This window comes from Gouania willdenowi, chromosome 6 (genome assembly GCF_900634775.1).
Source record: "Gouania willdenowi chromosome 6, fGouWil2.1, whole genome shotgun sequence".
Lineage (NCBI taxonomy): Eukaryota > Metazoa > Chordata > Actinopteri > Blenniiformes > Gobiesocidae > Gouania > Gouania willdenowi.
In genome coordinates this window covers 47,570,457-47,590,555 of record NC_041049.1, presented here as the reverse complement: position 1 = coordinate 47,590,555, position 20,099 = coordinate 47,570,457, and the positions used below count along the sequence as shown (strand labels likewise).

At 36.8% G+C, this 20,099-nt stretch overlaps 1 protein-coding gene across 2 annotated transcripts in view; it reads right to left on the bottom strand.

Moving 5' to 3' along the window:
• The window catches only part of ldlrad3 (low density lipoprotein receptor class A domain containing 3), a 119,776-nt gene that overhangs the window by 58,938 nt on the left and 40,739 nt on the right, over window positions 1-20,099 (bottom strand). For both annotated transcript variants that reach the window (XM_028450065.1, XM_028450064.1), the window contains exon 3: window positions 1,116-1,241. In XM_028450065.1, coding sequence (XP_028305866.1) covers window positions 1,116-1,241 — 126 coding nt within the window. The remainder of the gene's footprint in view (window positions 1-1,115; window positions 1,242-20,099) is intronic.

Here is a 20,099-nt window from a genome sequence, read left to right as displayed (position 1 = left end):
TGCTGAATTTGTATTCTACTTATGAAAAAATACCCCAAACTTACACATTCTGAGTCAGGCCAATGAAGAGCCAAAGGTTAAGTAGTTCATGACCTATTTTGGAATAGCAGGAAGCACTGTGCTGAATGGAATATGAACGTTACATTTGTTCATGCTCATGATACCTAAATATTTACTTTAAAATGAATCATTATATGTAAATTTATCAGTCAAAGGAGTTATTCTAGCTGTAGCAAACAAAGGAAAACTTGCAGATCATTAAAACAGTTAAAATATATTTTTCACAAACTATATTCTGAGAGGATACGAGAAAGAAACGTACATTGTACATCATTAACTTATAATGATGTACAATGTGCCTTTTTTTTCCCCCCGATACACTTTATTTTGTTTTCCACTGTTTTGTTTTCCTACATGTGCTCCAACTGATTCAAATGAACTCAATTAAATATTGTTTATTTGCTCTAAATTCTATCTATCTATATCTATATTAATGTCTGTCTATGTCTATCTGTCTGTCTATCCATCCATCCATCCATCCATCCATTTACGAGAAAAGAGGAAAAGCAAAAATGAGGGCAGGACTAGATACATTTTATTAACCTTTTTGAACAACGTAGGATTATCTTGTTATTCAGTCGTATCTTTAATTTTTTGCCTGAGCACTGTATGTTTTATTTTACTTATTAATTTTTATTTTACCCTGATTATAAATACAATTTGATACATAAATCTACACAGTTGATTCTTCTTTCATTAAGTTTCCAAAATCAAAAATTCTAACAAATGAACTCAAATAAGTTTGTAATATGCTGCTCAAATAAATAAATGAAATGAAATGAATGAACTTTTGTACTTTGATTTTACATGTGAACTTGTAACTTCTTCAGTTTGAGACTTTGTTGCTCTCACCTTTTCAACTTTTCAAGAAGGCCACCAGGAATCATAAAAAATGAAACACATGCTGCAATATTTACAACTTCACCTTCACACACTAGTTTTAAGCGCTCATCTATTAGTGAGTATAAACAACTGGAGGACAGCAGATCCTGATACAAATGATGAATTCATGTGACCATAGCGATAAACACAATGTTATCCTGCGTGAGACTTACTGCAGTTGTCTTCGTCGCTGCCATCAGGACAGTCTCTGAAGCCATTACAGCGGAAGCGTCCAATGATGCAGTGAACGCCGTTGGCACAGGCGAAGAACGTAGGAGCACACTTAGACCTCACCTTAGCTGCAGGGGCATGAAGAGAAGAACAATTAATTTAGTCCGTGGGAGAAAAGATGATGCAGCAGATTCCAAAGCTGTTCATCATATTTTATGATTATATTAGAACAAAAGAAGACTGACCAGTCGGAACCATAAGGTTTATCATTGCTATAATATAAAAGTGGTGCCACTGTGGTAGATCAATGCATTAAACCACATCGCTATTCATAACTGTACGATGTGTTAGGGAGACCATTCATAAGTCGATTCCTTTATTCTACATTGTTGATGTTTCAATTTGCATAAGATGGAAAAGAAAAGGGTGAACTCTGAAACCAAAAGAGCAAATCAAGCAGTTGACTTTCTATGGATTCTACCATTGATCAACCCTAAGGAGGCCACAAGTCTAATCTCCCAAGACACACACAGTGACTGAATGATTCGCCTGCAGGCCATTAGTGCCCAGTGTCATCTAGTTAGCACTAGAGCTCACGTCTTGGCTATAACACATTGATATTTTTCAAACAAAATCACAGTTAGACACAAGAAAAGACGTCTGAAAAGTGAAATGATTTCAGGTATTATTAAAAAGATACAAAGAAGTTATGTTGTGCTCAAGAACACAGTATCTGAGACCAAGACTGTGTTCAAAATTGCACACTATGTTCTATACACTACAGACTCAATGAGTGTATACTGTCTACTACTATAAGTATGATTAGGATGATGACCGTTTCCACTGAAGTATACCTCCAAGTTTCCCAAGATGCATTTCGAACCGACAACGACAAAAACCGGAAGCACACTGAGACTAAATATCTTTGTTGATTCTCTACCTTGGAAAGTTCTGAAAACATTTGAACCAAGTAGAATATCAACGTGTGGTCATTTGACCCATAAAACTCACGTATACTGTACACATATCATTCTTACATTTCATAGTTTTTCAGAGACCCTAAATAATGGTAGACAATAAGTTATGTTTTTGTTTTGAAAGGGGGATGCTTGATTTTTAGCTTGAAGCTGGTTCCAGGACAATTTTACATGATGGGGCGGTTGAGTATGATTAGTGTGCCCACCGTGCACACTTATAAGATGTCCCCATATAGTATACATCCGGGAATTTATCATGGACTCAATTTTTTCATATTATTTAAAGTAAATGCATTACATACTAATTTTGACTTCAAACTTAGGATGAGTAGTATGCTAGTATACAATTTCGAACATAGCCCAAGACTTCCCAAGCCCAGAATGCACCAAGACCAAGACAAGACCAAGACAAGACCAAAACTTTTGGGAGTCGAGACCAAGATAAGCCAAGACCGAGGCCATTTTAATGTACAGTAAGTGTTTAGAGATATTTCTGACTAAAAATAAGAAGGATGGTCCCAGTTTTTGCAGGTGTCTGACACATAAGGCTACTCAAAAGATTTGCACGGAGGAAGAACAATCAGACACATATGCACAGCAGTCTATGCTGTAAACTGTAAAACTTTATTATGCTGTCATCATCTGTCATTAGCGTGTTCATTTTTCTCTTCCTGCACTCGACGAACGCGGTCACATTTTTCTCTGCTCCCTCTCTCCCACTCTTATCTGCCCTTGCTGCTGCTTGTTTTGTCTTGTGAATCTAATACATCTACATCTCTATCCAAAAACCAAAATCATGGAATTGATTAGTTGGTCTCTCAATGCAATCGACCAAATTTTTTCGACAAAAAGAACGAGAAGAGGTGAGCCCGCCTATCTGGATGGTACGTTTGCGGCTGGATACGTGCTCGACTCTTGGGACAAGTGGATAATCGTGTGTCTGTCCATCTTTTCCATGGACGACGTGGAAGACATCGACATCATTTAAATTATGGTAGCAGGCATGCTGCTGATTGGAGCTGGCAGCTTTCTGACTTATCACAGTCTGTATTACGTTGGCAGATGGAGGAGGGCTCTCAACACTCTACTTGATCCAAAAAGTAACTGAGTTAGTAATTGAATTACTCTATAATAAAAGTAACTCATTACCAAGGAAAGTAACTATTTGCTGTTTCTGTTAAAAAAAAAAAAAAGTTGCTATATGTCAAAGAATTTAGATTTTTAGATGCGCGTCATTGTGAGGTGCTTCATTAAATTTGAGTTGCTTACAACAGATGTGGACAAAGTCTTCACTCCTGGATATAATGAACACTTCACATACACGTTCTTGCCTTTGACCACAATTAATTTAAAGTAGTGTTTGTATCGTCACATTAAATATGCCAACTTTTCATCAGACTACTCCACGCTCACCATCTCTGCTGATTCATCAAATCTGTAGTGGTTGTGCGTGTGGCGCGTGTGCTGGCACATGTATAAAAACACTGGCTCTGATTGGCTACCATGAAACATGACGTTGACCTTAGCCAATCATAATCGCTCACCTTGTTTTTAACCCACCTCCTCACTACAGCTGCGTATGAAGCCAGGGGTGATTTCGGTAAACAGTTTATTCAATCAGTACATGTAATGCACCGTATTTAACGTTCAGTAACGTTAACGGTGTTGTACCGGCATAAAAAGTAGTTAGATTACCCCGTTACTGAAAAAAAAAAACACCGTTATTTTAAACGCCGTTATTCCAAACACTGGTGATGAACAAACTCAAAAGTAAGCAGGATGCTATTTTGGAACGTTGAATCGAACTTGGAGAAGTTGAATGCTCGGCTTGCAAGTTAAAGGCAAAGGAGAGTGGGATCTGTCTTTTTCTCCTCTTCTGACCTCATGTTTTTCTACTCTCATCTAAGATACAAAGCGCTATCTTAGTGACGGCCCACAGTTCTCTCCGCTCATGTCCTCCCATGTTATATGTGATTGTCTTTTCATGTTTCTTGGACAGGGATATACAGTAACTGAAATGCAAATTTTCCCATGTGGGACGATAACAGTTATCTCATCTCATCATAAGGTGTCATGGCGGCTGTTATAAAGTGTTGTTTGCTAAATTATGACACCTTTGGAGCTATGTTGGCATTTTTTGGGTTAGGTGGAGGGATATAGTGGAGTTAGGTAGGGTTAAGGTTAGGGTAACAAACGACACTTGATGACAGCCTTCATGACACCTTATTAATGCTAATGACAAGTGTCATGTCATAATATTGACAGTGTAATATCAGTCTTTATGAATAAAACTCTGTGAACTTTATTATCCTAATTGCACTAATGAACAATACAATCTGAGCAAACATGAAAACATAGAACGCTAACAATACCAGAAGATAATGTTATATTATTTGTTAAAAGGGAACAGAAGTTAAACCCAGCTTTAAAGCAAAATGACATTACGAGTAGTATGAAACAACAGAACAGCTAAAGAAAAACACACATGAAGAAAGGGAGAAAAAGAGAATGGGCACACATGAATTGTCAAAGGAAACCAATGCACATCCAATGGATGGATGTGTGTTTTGTGTTTCAGCGCTGAAAAAGAAATGGTAGGAGCGTCCTGCTAATAGGTTGGCACAAAGCCTCCACAAATGCCAGGGGTGCACAGTCTCCTCTACAATATAGTGTGCTGATTTATGAGCTCTTTCAAGCTACAGCGATTATGTTTTGCAGGGCGAGGCATAACAACCACCAGGGTTTGGAGCCCACATCTCCTGGGATTAAATGCAGTCCAATGAATGTGGAAGGAAGCAGGACAGCTTCTCATCTTTGTGTGTGCAGTCTGGGAAATCTCTGTTTACCTGGATGCAGAGACCAGAGATAATCAAATCTCATGTTATCGGAGCTATCATATCAATTAGAGACCAGGAAATAAATTAAAAAAACATTTGTTTTGTGGGGAAATAAAAGGGTTAGAAAAAGCACATGTTGCTGTTAATGAAAAATTTGATCAAGAATGCAGCTATAATTAATAAATGCTGAAGCAATGTGGTAAGAAAAAACAAGAAGACAAAAATCTTATTCTAGTATTGTCAAGTGCATTTTGCACTTCGCAGCTTCCAATATAATATGTATTTTAGACTTGATACAGTAAGTGTCGTCCAAAGAAATCCCCTTGTGAAAACTCTTATTGTGGCGTTGTCAGAGATCATCCTAGTTGATTGTATTGCGGAAATACAATCATGTAGCTCTTATTATGCCGACTAAACAAATGTGTTTACTGAGTGCATAATAAGTTTTTAACCCCCAAGAGCCAAAAGTTTAAAAAAATAAGCCAACATGATAAATAGTAAATAAATGATAAATAAAACTAGGAGAGCTCAGTTCTGTGATTATTTTTTAATTAAATGTAAATGAGTTAGACGTTTTTTTTTTTTTTCTACAGGATTTTAAATTCCATTTGCATACTGAAAAAATAAGATAGTTTTGTTGAAGTAAACTTAAGTATTTCTCCTGTATTACAAATAGTCAACCAAAACATGTACAAAAAAAGGTGTAAAAGTGTCAGGCCTACAAAAATATGAACAGAGCAAATTATTGTATATTGAAAGTTTATGTTAAGTCGAGAACATCTTTATCGTTTACAGCAGTGTTTTCAAACTAGTACCCCTATTTGAACATGTTGCAGGGGGAACTTGGAAACATTTAGGAATTTCTTTCCAACATATTTAGTCATTTTATTTCCTATTTCAAAAACTGTATGTGTCCACAATGCAGTTCTTCCATATATTGACCAGTGTTAATTTTGTTGACTAAAAATCTCAGTAATTTTTTACATTTATTTAAGTAACAATAACTAGACAATGACTTAAAAAAAAAAAAAAAAAAAAAAAAAAAGATGTTGACAAAAACTACATCAAAATAAATTAATCTTTTTGTAGACGAATATAAACAAAACATTAATTTCGTCACATGGGACAAAATCCAACCAGAACTCAAGTGATCATGAGGTCACATTCAATAGGTCTGTGTATTTATTTACAAACATTAATATGATCCAAAATCATGTTATTTGAATCTTTAAAAACATGTACAAACTCCTATACTTGATATTTTTAAAATCATAATGTAAATTAGTTGACTAAAACGAGAGTATAACTGAAATAGTTCTGATTTTAACTAAAACTAAGTCGCATTTTAGTCAAAAGACTGTGACTGAAACAAAATCAAATTTTACTGTCAAAATTAACACTGCTATTGATATTAAACGGCATTAATGGAAAAAATACATAATAATGTGGTCCTTTCTCCATTTCATTGTTCATTATTTAGTTGTATTAGTTGCATCTCTGAAGACGATATTTAGTCGTAGATTTTCAGGGCGGGAAAAGCTCTTATTCACTGCAATGTCAGAAAATCTGTTCTAAATCAGAGTAAACTGTACAAGCTGACATGTATGAGCTACTGCTGCTCAATCTGCAGATGAGAGTTCAGAGACATGTAAACAACATAAACAAAACAAGGGGCACACGTGACATACAAGTATTTGTCAGTTGAAGGTAATGGGTGGGTTTTTAATGAAGTGGTTAGATGTTTTGAAGGAAGCATATGTACTAATAGCTAAAGCAGAGCAACTATAACACAATACAAAAGTGTCACGGGTCTTGGTGGAGTTAGAGACCATTTGCAGAATCATAAAACAGAAATTCAAAGTAACAAAATAGAAATAAAGATAATCCAAGGAAAATACACCAAAAGCAAGCATTCTCTGTAAGAAATGCAGCACACCTGAGTGCCAAACAGAATGGTGCCACACTACACACTAAATGAGTATATACTATCTACTATTAGAATGATTAGCAGGATCCTCTGTAACTGTAACTGTAACGGGAGAGTCCCAATGTGGTATTGGGTCTCAGTTAGAGTCTGAGGTACTGATTACAAAGTGAGATGTCCAGTGTGAGGCCTGGAGGTTTGTGGTTTTGTGCCAGCGCTTAGAGAGAGTGTGAAGAATTAACACGGGAAGGTTATGAGATAATCACAGGATTTGGACTGTACTGTAAATAACGGAGAGTGCAACGACTGTAACAAAAGCATTCCTAGTTTGGAATGGGCCGTGTGCTGCAGTTATTAAGACAGTATTGATTAAAAAATGAAAAAAAACTACAGAAAATCCCCCCCACGTTGCTGAAAACGGAGCATAGAGGGCGCCATCGCTCCGTAGGGAAACAAAATTAATACATCGAGAGCCCAAACACTCGACAGCGCTGGCGAGAATCCTGATTAAGTATACTTCCAAGTTTCCCAAAATGCATTTCGAACCTATAACGACAAAAACCTGAAGCACACTGAGGCTAAATATCTCCAGTGATTAACCACCTTTGAAAGTTCTGAAACCATTTTAAGTGAGAAAGTGACCAAGTAGAATATCAACATGTGGTCATTTGATTCATAAAACTCGCGGAAAACACATTTCATGCCAACATTTTCAGAGATCCGCCATTGTACTGGTGACTAAACTTCCAGTTAACTTCAAAACAACAGCTCTATTTACAAAAGTGCTAAAAACTAATGAAAAACAAAAAGGAACGCTTTTGTTTTGAAATGGGGATATTTGCCTTTTAGCTTGAAGTCGGCCCTAGGATGATTTTACATTTTGCTCGCAAAGCATCATGGGGCGGTCAAGTAAGAATAGTGCCCACCATGCATACTTCAAAAATGTACCAATATACAACCGGGTATTTCTCGCTTACTCAATCATCCCATACTATTTAATGTAAAAGCACTGGATACTCATTTTGACATCAAACGTAGTAAGAGTAGCACGTTAGTATGCAATTTGGAACACGGCCACTGACAGGACACACACAGGAATACATGGCAGGACAAGAGGACACAGGTGTTAATATGGATCAAAAGATGAACTAGAAACGTAAATGCTACACAAATCCAAAATAAACAGGGATTGACTGAGATAAAACAAACACTTCATCAGAGACCATGACAGAAAGCTGTTTCCAATTATTAAACTCAAGATTGAAAAATAAAAACTCATTTGGTTTCTTTTGATTGCTCTAAGATTGACTTCTGCTTTAACAAACAAAACTTTGACAGAGCAGTTGTTTTTTTGTGATTGCAGATGTTTTTTTTGTTTTAATGCTTTTGCTTCTTTGCTCTTCAAACCATAACCAACCCTTATATTGAATCTTCTCCCTTTTCATGCCAAGTTCTGTTCTCTCGTCTCTAAGCTTGTAGAAGACGTTCAGTTAAAGCCAGCGGGACATTGGACGATCTCCAAAAGTTGTTCCGCTATTCAGCTGAACAGCACAAATGAAAACGAATAGGGTTAGCAATCAGACAGATTCCTGGAGGTAAGACTATCACCAGCAGAAAAAAAAAACATGCTTGGCTCAGCATACAACACACAGCTGGAGGATAATGAATAAGCAACACCAACAAAAACATCTTCTTAACAACTTCAAAGAACTTTTCATCTTTTCAACCAACCTTGTGCGGTTTTTCTTTTTCGACAATAAAAGTACAAATAAAATAAAAAAATCTGCTTTTATTTGATCGGGAGATAAAACTAAGTTTAAATCTTTCCCATTAAATGTAAAGCTGTCATATAATTGAAACGAAATCATTGCATTTGTCTCTAGCCTCCTCAAGGCTTTGGCTTTTATGTTAAGATGAATGAGTTTTTCTGCTGCTGCTTTAAATGATTGCAAGCTTTGCTCCTTAAAAAATGCATCTCTATGTCCTCCACACGTCTTCCCTCACAGTAATTCCTCAGAGAAGTGAGTCGTTTCTTCAGCACAGGTAGACTCAGTCATGATGGGCCTTAATGATTGACAGAGTGAGTAGAAACACTAGAAGAAGAGACTATAGAGAAAGAAAACAGATGCTGTGAGTACTCAAGCCACCCCAAAGGTAGAGGTTTCTCTGACCTTGCCGTGCATTTCTGGAGAGAAAAAAATCAATAATGGATCCGTGTTAAAACAAGAGGAACTTGAACAGTCTAGCAAACAGGGGATTAAAATATTCACAAAGTACAACTCACTGAAGACATCCCACTCATTAATGCAAGCAAATAGTCATTTGTCTGAGCAGCTATTCATCTTCAGTGCTTTATTGGCCAATGATAATGTGCAGTAGACCAGAGTTCATTTTGTTGAATAAAGATTTTTGTCATAGCTTTCGTCGACAATACCATCCAATATCAGGTTGATCAATGGTAATTGAATCTTTTAAAAAAAAATGCATAAACTTGTGCTTTATATTTTGGTCGACTATAACTGTAACAGATTGAGTCGACTAAAATATGTCATGTCATTTGGTTGACTAAAACTAAACTATAACTGAAATAGTAAAAGACTATGAGTAAAACTAAATCAAAATTTGCTGTCAAAACTAACACTCCAGTCAACAAATTTTGTGTGAGATCAGGGCAGCTTGAGTGGCTGACAGACAAAAACACCAGTAATTTTTTCAGTTATTTGCCATAAAACCATTATAAAAGTGACAGCAAAATGAGTAAAATCAGGAAGTGCTGTGACAGATAACAACAGTGAAACAAATGGCATTGCAGAACGTCACGTCTCAAACGTCGTGTCTGGACACGACGCATGTTTCATTCCTTTGAAGATTTCAGGGCAATTGTTTTGACCAATTTGTGATTATCGGTGGAACAAGGACATCATTCAAGCTAATGGGGCTAGAAAGAGTGAGACACAGGGCAACAGTCAGAGGGAGACTGTATATGGAGCCCAATGAATATTTTATACCTCCTTGGTATTAATTACACCAGTCGGCCATATTGATCTGTCAGCCATTAAGTGCAAGAAAATTCCAATTGTTAGTCCAAACAAGCCTTTGTAGAACTGTTTTCTTTTCTATTTTATCTCTATCATTGTAGTATGGTAAATATTTCATTGCTGCCTTTCAGGTTTATTTTTTCTTTAATTATTCCTTCTGTAATGAGATAAAAATCTGTGAACAACCTGCAAAACGTTTCATGTGAGCTATTGCTTTTGGCTTGGTTGTGTTTTTTTGTGCTGCACCCTCCTGATTTACACCCACACAAAGCCACAAATACAAACACTGAGCAACACGGAGGCAGATAAGAATAGAGTTGGAACAAAGACATACAAGGTAAAACAAAACTAAATAAAACAGTCCTAATAGCTGGAGAATGGCTTATTTAGTTTACACTGGCCACTATCACAAAAATGCATTACTTTTATTTTAACGACGCTCTGTATAGTCACGCTTAGTGTGGTCATGAATTGTCTGCGCAAATAAGACGTCAATCGTGTCTCTTTTATAGTAATCTGTCTTTCCTCCTGGTGCTGATGAGGCTTTTGTTACTGTCGGGTATTTAAAAGCTATTTTGAACTTAATGTCTCATGGGGTATTTTGTGAAGGTCAGTCAACAATAATAAAAGCCGTTCCAGGCTATTGTTCGTGCAACAGAGCAGAAAATGATAATGTGATCATGATAAGAGTAATAAAAAAAATGTATCCTACAAAAGTGTGTTTTAAATATCTAACAGGATTTATAAACTGTGCAACAAGTGATGAAAAATCTAAACGTTCAGCGTTATCAGGTGTTAACAGTACGTTCGTCCTCAAGTCCTTCCTCAGGGTTCTTAAAGTGTTGAACTGATTAAAACGGAACTTTGTGATTTTGTGAATGGAGTTACTAAAATGAACTAATGTTGTATGTTTACTAAGGGTGTAACAACACATGTATTTGTATTGAACCGTTTCGGTACAGGACGGTCGGTTCGGGTACAGGGTTGTGCACGGGTGAGTTCCCGGAACAGAACGGAAGTTGCGTGTGTTTACGTCTGCCTGCAGCTACATCTGCAGCCCGTGTACGACATGGCTAAAGCTAGCGAGAAACCAGAGCTGGAGGACCCTCCCCTGTCACTAAAGTCTCCTGCTTGGGAACACTTCGGCTTCCGGGTGAAATACTGCAACGAAGAAAGATCAGTGGATAAAACGAGGGCAGTGTGCTGACATTGTTCAGCTGAGATCGGGTACGTTTCCGGGAACACAATGAACATGATAACTCACTTCAAACGGCACCGCCCGAGTGCAAATATCACTGTGAAAAAGATAGAAAACGTCCTTAGTGCAAAGCAGCTGACTGGCCAAAGCTGTAACAACTGATATCAGAGTCTTTATAGCAGCAGATAAAAGCTGTTAACAAGCTGTGAGGAGCTTATTTTGATAATATTTTATGTATTTTTTGTTTGAGAATATTACCTGGCAGCACTTTAAAACAGTGTAGTATTTTTTTTTTAAACTTCATTTTCACATTCTGTATAAAGTTAAATACATTGTTGGTTTACTAAAGTTTGGAATGAATAAGCAAATTTATATTTTGCATTTGTAAGTACCAGCAGATCTGCACTTACTGCAGACAATGTGGACAAGTACATTTTTCTGGCCAAAAATATGAAGGTCTAAACCAAGGGCTTCATGCTGGAACTGTGCTGTACTTTTTGTTTGTTAAAAGCTATTTACAAGCTGTGAGCTTATTTCTATAATATTCAATGTATTTTTTGCTTGAGAATATTATTACCAGGCAGCACTTTACAAGAGTTGTATTTTTTTTTTTTACTTTATTTTCATATTCTGTATAATATGTAAATACATTGTTGGTTTACTAAAGTTTCGAATAAACAACAAGCAAATTTATGTTTTGCATTTTGTTCCATACTGTACCGAAAATGAACTGAACCGTGACCTCAAAACCGAGGTATGTATCGAACCGTGATTTTTGTGTATTGTTACACGCCTAATTGTTTACTTTTCACAAGATTTTGTGCAATACAGATTGGAAACTTTATCATAATGTATTTTTAACTGTTGGAGTTAAATCTGCCAATTTACTTTTAGCTCATAGAAAGTAGATCTGCCAATTGTGGAAAAGTAATGTCTTAATTGAATGATAGGGGAACAGTTGTGTTGTGCTGTTTTTGTTTACTCCCATCAGACTTGAGTCAGCTCACCTTTATCTACAGAAATAAATGTTTCTGTAGATTCTCGTTTAGTCTTCTTTATAATTTCAAAATTTCCCAAATTCCGTTTCAGCGTTTACCCATTTACTCTTCACGTTACACTCTGTTTAGATGACATTACTGGATATTAAAGGGTCCATGTTAAGCTAAATGGACTTTTCTGTGCTTTAAACATCATAAAAGTGCTATATGAGCTTCATACACATGCCCAAAGTGTTTTTTTCATAGATTCCCTCAATCATTAGTTAGAGGGTGATTTGCTCCTTTCTTACTGCAGGGTGAGCACAAACACCTCGCTCCAATTTAATGACGCGTTCCCACTTTGATGTCGAATTTGACGCAGCACTGAGCTGGAGAAGCCACGCCTCCAGGAAGCTCTCTGCCGTGATTGAAATGAAAACAGCCACGCCCACAAAGGTGAGCACTTCAGCGTCCTTCACGCAGTGCGATGTATGTATTTTCTACAGTCTATGTCTGTACCGGTGAGGAGGAAGTCAGTATCCCGTCTATAGACACGCCCACTCATGAATATGCATTAGTAGGACGCAAATCAGCCCGTTTGTGTAGAGTTGCCCAGAAAGTGACTTTTCAGAGGCTGAAACTCTGGAAAACAGGCGAGTTTAGTAAAATAAACCTCAAATACTATGTTTTCGGGGTTCTTAGAACAAATGGAGATGGGTGACCTTTAAACATTTCAAAAATTGTTTGTTTCTATATGCTTCAGATGATTTACAAAGGGGGTTTACGCTAAAATCAAGCAAGCAACACACCCTTTAAACAGGAAAAATAACATGGAAATGTGTGATATGGTCCTAAAACATGATTTGTGAACATTTTAATAATCGGAAAATCGGAGGCCCTGTATTTGGCATTGTCTGTTCACTGTGTTTGTGCCAGTTTGGCTGTTCATCTATCCACCTGCCTACAAGTGCTGCAAATTCTGCCTGAAGAATACACACATTAAAGCCTTGTAATAGTTGAATTCAAATTATTTTATTATTTTTGCATGTTTTTTCCACCGTTATTTTCCTTAATGTTGTATTTTCTTCTGTTTTTCTTTACTGAATTTGCTTTATTTATGCTGTAACCAACCTTCCTGGACTGCTTCTGTCTGGTCCGAGCCACTACCTCATTCAACCTTTATGTGAAAGCCTAGTTGACATCATAAGGCATAATGGTACGTTAGATGTGACTGTAAGTGAAATTATTCTAAATCAAAGCTGAGTACACTTCCAACTTGGTAGCATTCCATATAGGAAATCACAACAAACACATATTGAAAATATTGTTAGCATCAACACGCATGACATCATCTAAGTAGAATTCACACTAAAAACATGACATATTGCACTCCCTTATAAAAGGATATGTGATTAAAAAATCAAAGCTGTGGAGGCTGGTTCTGGCTTCCTACAACCAGCCTGTAATATAATAAGCTTGTCTTAGATTAAATAAAACAAAAGCTGAATGTAATCAATTCCTTCCTTAGCACGGACCGTTATTTCAAAGTATCCTTGTGACTTTATTGACTCTTTTGTTAGAGGAGACGGAGAGGGCAAACAAACGAGAATAAGTTGTGTTTGGAAGGGCGATGCACAGATGCCGGTTCCAAAAGATTAAACATTTTTTACCATTCAGTGAATGACTGCTGGCCTGTCAAGTTAAACGGACTGGAACACAATTACGATGACATTGGTGAACAAGGATTTTCCTTCCAAACTTAGAGCAGGTGAAAGGAAACGCAAAAGTGCACAAGTAAGCATTTTTGTTAATTATTTACAGTTTAGCCAAGTTTTTTTTCTTCCTCTTGCCCTTTGGTGTGTGTATTTAGGTCAATTCAACATGCACTTGACCAATCAGAAGATCAGGTCTCTGAACCTTTTGAAGAGTGTTAAAGTTGTGTTTGGTTTTTTAGTTTTAACTGCATTTACAGAGAAAATGCAAGCAAGAATGCTGTATTTGGCAAGTGTCACTCCAAGACAATTTATTAGAGGTGGGAACAAGTCACTGCTTCTCAAGTTTCAAGTAAGTCTCAAGTCATGTCGCTAAAGTTCGGAATCAAGATCCAAGTCAACTCTTGACTCAAGGCCATTCAAGACCAAGTCAAGCAAAAAGTCTTTACAAGTCATGAGTACATAATGTACCACAGTCAAATAATAGTAATGCAATCTGACATTTCTCGTTTCCTCTGTTAACCAAACAAACAATAATCATACTGAGAAGTAGAACGAGGTATAACTTTTCCAAATCATTTATCAATCACGGTTTAATCTGGAAGGGTAAGAAGTCAAGTCTTTCAGAGTCAATATGTTCAAGTCCGTGTAAAGTCACAAGTCATTTGTTTTTAGGTCGAGTGTCAAGTCGAGTTTAAAGTCATCAAATTTGAGACACTAGTCCAAGTCTAGTCTAAGTCATGTTACTCAAGGCCACACCTCTGGTTTTTGATGTCACAGGGGTATTCCCCTCGGTATAACCCCTCGGAGTCAGTAAAATGGTCAATAAAAAATAAGTAATTAATCAATAACCATCAAACTTTAAAAAATGACAGGATACTCTTTAACGGCAGATATTTAGAAAGGATGTTGAGTTCGGGGACATCAGAGCCACAAGACATTAAACATTTTAAATGTAAAACAGCTGATAACGATGGGAACCAATTGGCATGTATACATGACGCAAACAACATCTCCCGTCTCCTTGGTAATAAGGGAAGGCGCTCAGCGGGTTTGCACACGCTTGTCCACCTCCTGCTTCTTATTTCCCTCAATCATGGCAGGACACACACTCGCCACATGAGCCGCTGCTTTGAGCAGCCTTATTTTCACACAGTAGTGATGAAAGATGTCTGTTCAAACAGACATATACAAACAGAGCGGTGAATGTGCGTGCCTGTGTTAACATGCGCTTGTTCCACGTACGCCCTGATGTGTTCATCTGTAGACATTTCCAAATGTGCAAACAGTGGAAGTCGCTACAGTTGTTTAATAAAAGCAGGCTTTCTACAAATAAATGCGTTGTTAGTAGGAGAAAAAAAAAAGATAACTCGAAAAATTTGCATTGCCACAACAATGCAAGTGGGAATGTGAAAAAGAGTAGCCAACTCCATTAGCTGTATGTGTTAAAAGTCAACAAACACAATGAACAGCATTACGTTCAGTCATTGAGCAGTCACTGAGGATTTATCAAATATTTATTGAGAGGCAAGTTTACAGACTAAATGCAGGGTAAGATTCAAACAAGGTTCCACTTGATGATTGCTCAAAGGAAGGTAGAAGCAGGCTCTGATCACACTGAGCTAAAGCTGCACATAGAAGTTCTCGGATAAAAGTTCTACTTGTGGAACAAAAGTAAGGGGTGAATGCTAAGTATTCCCACTAAAAGTATAATTATAAGAAATAGGATGATTGTAGCATCATTTTAAGCTATAGATTGTTAGTGTAGCTGCAGGATTAAAGCTTTACCAGCAGTTTTCCTTAAAGCAGCTACCACACTCAAATCAACCTAATCAAGCATTCCAAGCCTTGCAAAAGCAGCTTAATTTGAAAAAAACCAAAAAATACATTAAAAGTAAAAGAGTTAGCATTTTACAAATCAAATATTATCATTGTCACTAAGGAGCAGAACATTTTGAATGGTGTAGATTGGTTAAGATTTGGCAGAGAAGTAGCAGAGCAAAATATGGTCAGAAGAATAAGAATGAGAAAGAATTTAAAAAAAAATGTGCATTCCCACAATATCTGTGGGAATCAGGTGGGGTTTCTGTCACTGATCTGTCGGCTTCCTCCACTTGCTGGGCACAGACAGAAAAATTTGGCCTGATCGTCACTTTAGCCAAAACCCAGCAGGATTGTCCTTAGTAGTCTGAAACCTGGGGTACCTTGATTGATAAAATCGGACTAAATGTCGGGGACGAGTTATTCACAAAAAGTGTTATGGGGGTACGACGTGAACAGACATTGAAAACAGTGCGACAGCATTGGAAACTAGAATATAAACCGACCAGCACTGAGGAACCTCCATGCATGGCCACAAATTACACATGCAGAGCCCCCTCATGCAGCCTCAGACAGAGAAATAATCTCATCAAAAAAGCATAAATATTCAATTCAGCCAAACATTCCAGAATTATGAGCATCCTCTCAACTTCACCTTTCTCATTAAAGCCGTAGCGAGTTGCATTTCAAAGTTTCAGCGTGACGAATATGTTGCATTACTACTATATGTTCAATCAACAAATGTTTGTTAGATTCATTTTCCAAAAGTAGACTAGGCTAATTAATTTAATAAAGCACACAAATAATAATTCTGAATAAGATGTTTTATCGTGTGCATTATTATTATTATTATTATTATTATTATTATTTATTATATATTATTTATTATATATTATTCCACAACAGGATAGGTCAAATTCAGGGACAAATTTCACTGTAGAGCTACATTGTATATCCCATTACATTGTTGTGTTTTTATTAACTGTGCAGGAGTAGTGGTTAAAGGTCTGATGGGGCACGGGACTGTGAAAAGTTTGGAAATCACTGATATAAAGAAAGGATCTCCATAGTTGGGAATGCTTTGCAGCATGTGTGCACCTCTTTGCAAGTCCAAAGCACGTAGACTTTCTTGCCAGTTGTGCAAATGCAGAACTAGCACTGGGGCTAAAATAAAACTTTAACCAAAATTTGAAGTCACATCTTCAGCACATTCCCGAGGCTCAACCAAAGTGACTCCTTGTGGAAAAGCTGAAATATTAAAGTCAAGAAATAAATGCTAAAAGCTAAAAGAAGTATCACTATAATTGATTTTCGCTTTCATAGCAGCATGTTGACAAATGTTTACAAAGCAACTTGGTTTAGTGTCAAAGGTAATGTGCTTGTTTGTGCAAAAAAGCAGCTTGTGCAGATTTAAAATCAATTCAAGGTTGAAAATTGTTCATCTTTGTATGACTTCTCAGAGAAGTCAGATGTAAATTGTTCACCTCTGTTTTTTTTTTGTTTTTTTACATTTGCCAAGTTAAAATAAATCAAACTAATGAGCCACTTGGGACATGTCTTTATATATTTGAGACTTTTATATTTGAAAGAATATGATTTAGCTGCATCTAATGCAGATCAAAGACTAGAATTACTTCAGAGCCAAAAAAAAAAGGGGGAATTACTCATACATTGTGAAAGAACTGACAAATGTAAAATAATGTATAAATCAAAGGATGCATTTCTATGAAACTGTGCAATGAAAGCATTGATTTATATTACAGCCTGAAGGAAATATAGTGCTTTTCTGCCTCCAAGGTAACATTATTGATTGGAAAGGACAGTGTATACAGGAGTATTTCTGGTCATAGAAAGGCAAAGAGAGTCTGGCTATATTTCACTCCAAATTGGATTTGTAGAGAAATCTACCATAAAACACCCGAGCCATGTGGCTGGATGACAGAGGCAGTTAGCTAAGTCCACAAACTGTCTTTCACTACAGCAAATCTGCCGTCCTCATTTATTTAATGTGTACATAACCGAATGTGTGTGTGTGAGTTTTTGTTTTGGTTTTTTTTGTCAGAGAGTGAATGATTATAAATCTACTTGCAGGGACTCCAGAAGACGCATTAAGTATGAAGTCCCTGTGTTTTCCTTAGACAATACACAGGTCCTGTTGGAGCCACTATATTGAGTCCTCGCCTCCTCCTTTCCCATCCCCAGCATGTGTTTGTCTTCTCTGTCAGTCTCTGCAGAGCTCAATGATCAGAAGTTTGTCTGGGGACACTTGTGAAGCACAGACCCAACACACCTGCTGACAAATAACCATTTGTTTTAAGGATAATGGGACCCACTTTAGAGCAGATAATGAGGTCGGAGACAACAAATAAAGAAATGCTGCGTGAGTTTCATTGTCATAAAGGGAACAATGTTTAATGAAAAAAGACTGTGATTACAGAGGTACGTATCTCTCTTATCAACTGTTTGCATCTCAAAATGGTGAAGGTGGGATAATGTATCACACAACGATATACTGCAATATTAAAACAAGCATGTATTTTCAATGAAAGGAGACATGTTGAAAAAACATATTATACACTATAAACTCAATGAGTATATATTGTCCACTATATACTATAAGTATGATTAGGATGATGACAGTTCCCACTGAAATATACTTCCAAGTTTCCCAAGATGCATTTCAAACCTACAACGACAAAAACCAGAATCTCCATTGATTCTCCACCTTTGAAAGTTGTTAAAGCATTTTAAGTGAGAAAGTGACCAAGCAGAATATCAACATGTGGTCATTTGATCCACCTTCAAAATCAGAGCCACATTTACATAAGCGTTAAAAAAACTAATGGAAGACAAGAAGAGATCCTTTTGTTTTGAAAAGAGGATGTTTGACTTTTAGATTGAAGCTGGTCCCAAGACGTTTTAACAATCCCTGAATGTCCGCTCACAATGCATCATGGGGCGGTTGAGTATGACTAGTGTGCCCATCGTGCATACTTATACATTCGAGTATTTCTCATGTGAACAAACTACATATTATTTTTGATGTCAAACTTAGTATGAATAGTACGTTAGTGTGACATTTCAAACACCAAAGTCAATGTCCAAAGGTCTCAGAAGGTAAACATGTTATTATTGTTGAAAAAGATCACGTCCATATATTTAATCTGGGCAATGCAGACTGTTCTAGTTTGATATTTAAAAAGAAAAAAAAAAAAAAAAAGAGAAAAAAAAAAAGAAACTTGTTATGCAAAGTTCAAGCAGAGAAGATTATTTTTTGAAGATTGTCATGATGTAGTTATAATTTGGTTTGAATTGTATTCTGTCTGTGTTCTATTTGCAGGGTGACACTTTTTATAGGCATTTGTTATGTTATTGTTCATTTATTTATTTATTTTTTTTAAAATATACTTTTATTGATCTGAAAAGGACATACCCATAAGTCTGTAAGTATTTCCAAAGTTAATATTTTGGATATTTTTCCAATTGCTATTTTTATGTCCTTTTCCCTTTTCAAAAATATCGTATCGTCATCATGAACCCATTCCTATCTAACGTATCGTATCATGGATTCTAGGTATCGTTCCACTCCTACAAAACACTATTCGTGACGTCAGCATCTTGGTACTTTAACGGAGTGAAACTGAATATTTCATCCATTGATCGCTGCTTATTTGCAACTCTGATGACACTGATTGACCTCAACCTTTAAAGATCACCTCTGTCAGGACTGTTTTTACTATCTCGGTATGAAAAAACCTACAGTCTTTCCAATACCGATGTGCTTGAACTGTTAAAAATCTAAACTTGTATTTCAGGTGAGCATCTGCAACGGTACTTCTCACAAAATATCCAAAACACCAGCTCCATTACTTTGTAAATCAGAAACTTAGATTAAATCTAATTCTGATGCAAATGCTGCAAGTGAAAGTGAATCTTCTATTTCTATTTATTTGGCCTGCCAAGCTGTTGACAGTTTAAGGTCACACATTGATGAGAATCTGGGGCACGGATCTTCTCTATATAAAGTTTCAGTGATTTCATCATCTTAGCAAGACATTGGCCTTATCCTGTAGGTACCGTAAATATAAATAAGAGAGCCCTCCTTGGCCACTACAAGTTGCTTTGTTTACAAGAAGGAAGTGAATAAAGTTTAGCATGCATGCTGTGTGTGTGTGAGCATGTGTGTGTGTGTGTGTGTGTGTGTGTGTGTGTGTGTGTGTGTGTGTGTGCGCGCTGTCAGGCCGGGGGACATATTTTCAACTTTTTTTTCTTTTTTTGCACATTGGCTGCTTGTTCCCCGAGCTGCCAGCAAACCAGAACAGTGAGAGAAGTGAGTGCTTGAGGATGGGTGGGAGAGCAACTGAAAGAGAGGTGACAGAACAGTCAGACAGCATTTGTAAATTGTTTTTGTGGCAAAAAAAAAAAAAAAATGTCAAGTGAGAAAAAAAAAACAAAAAAAAAAACTGCTTTGACAAAACAACAAGCCTGTGTGAGACAAAAGA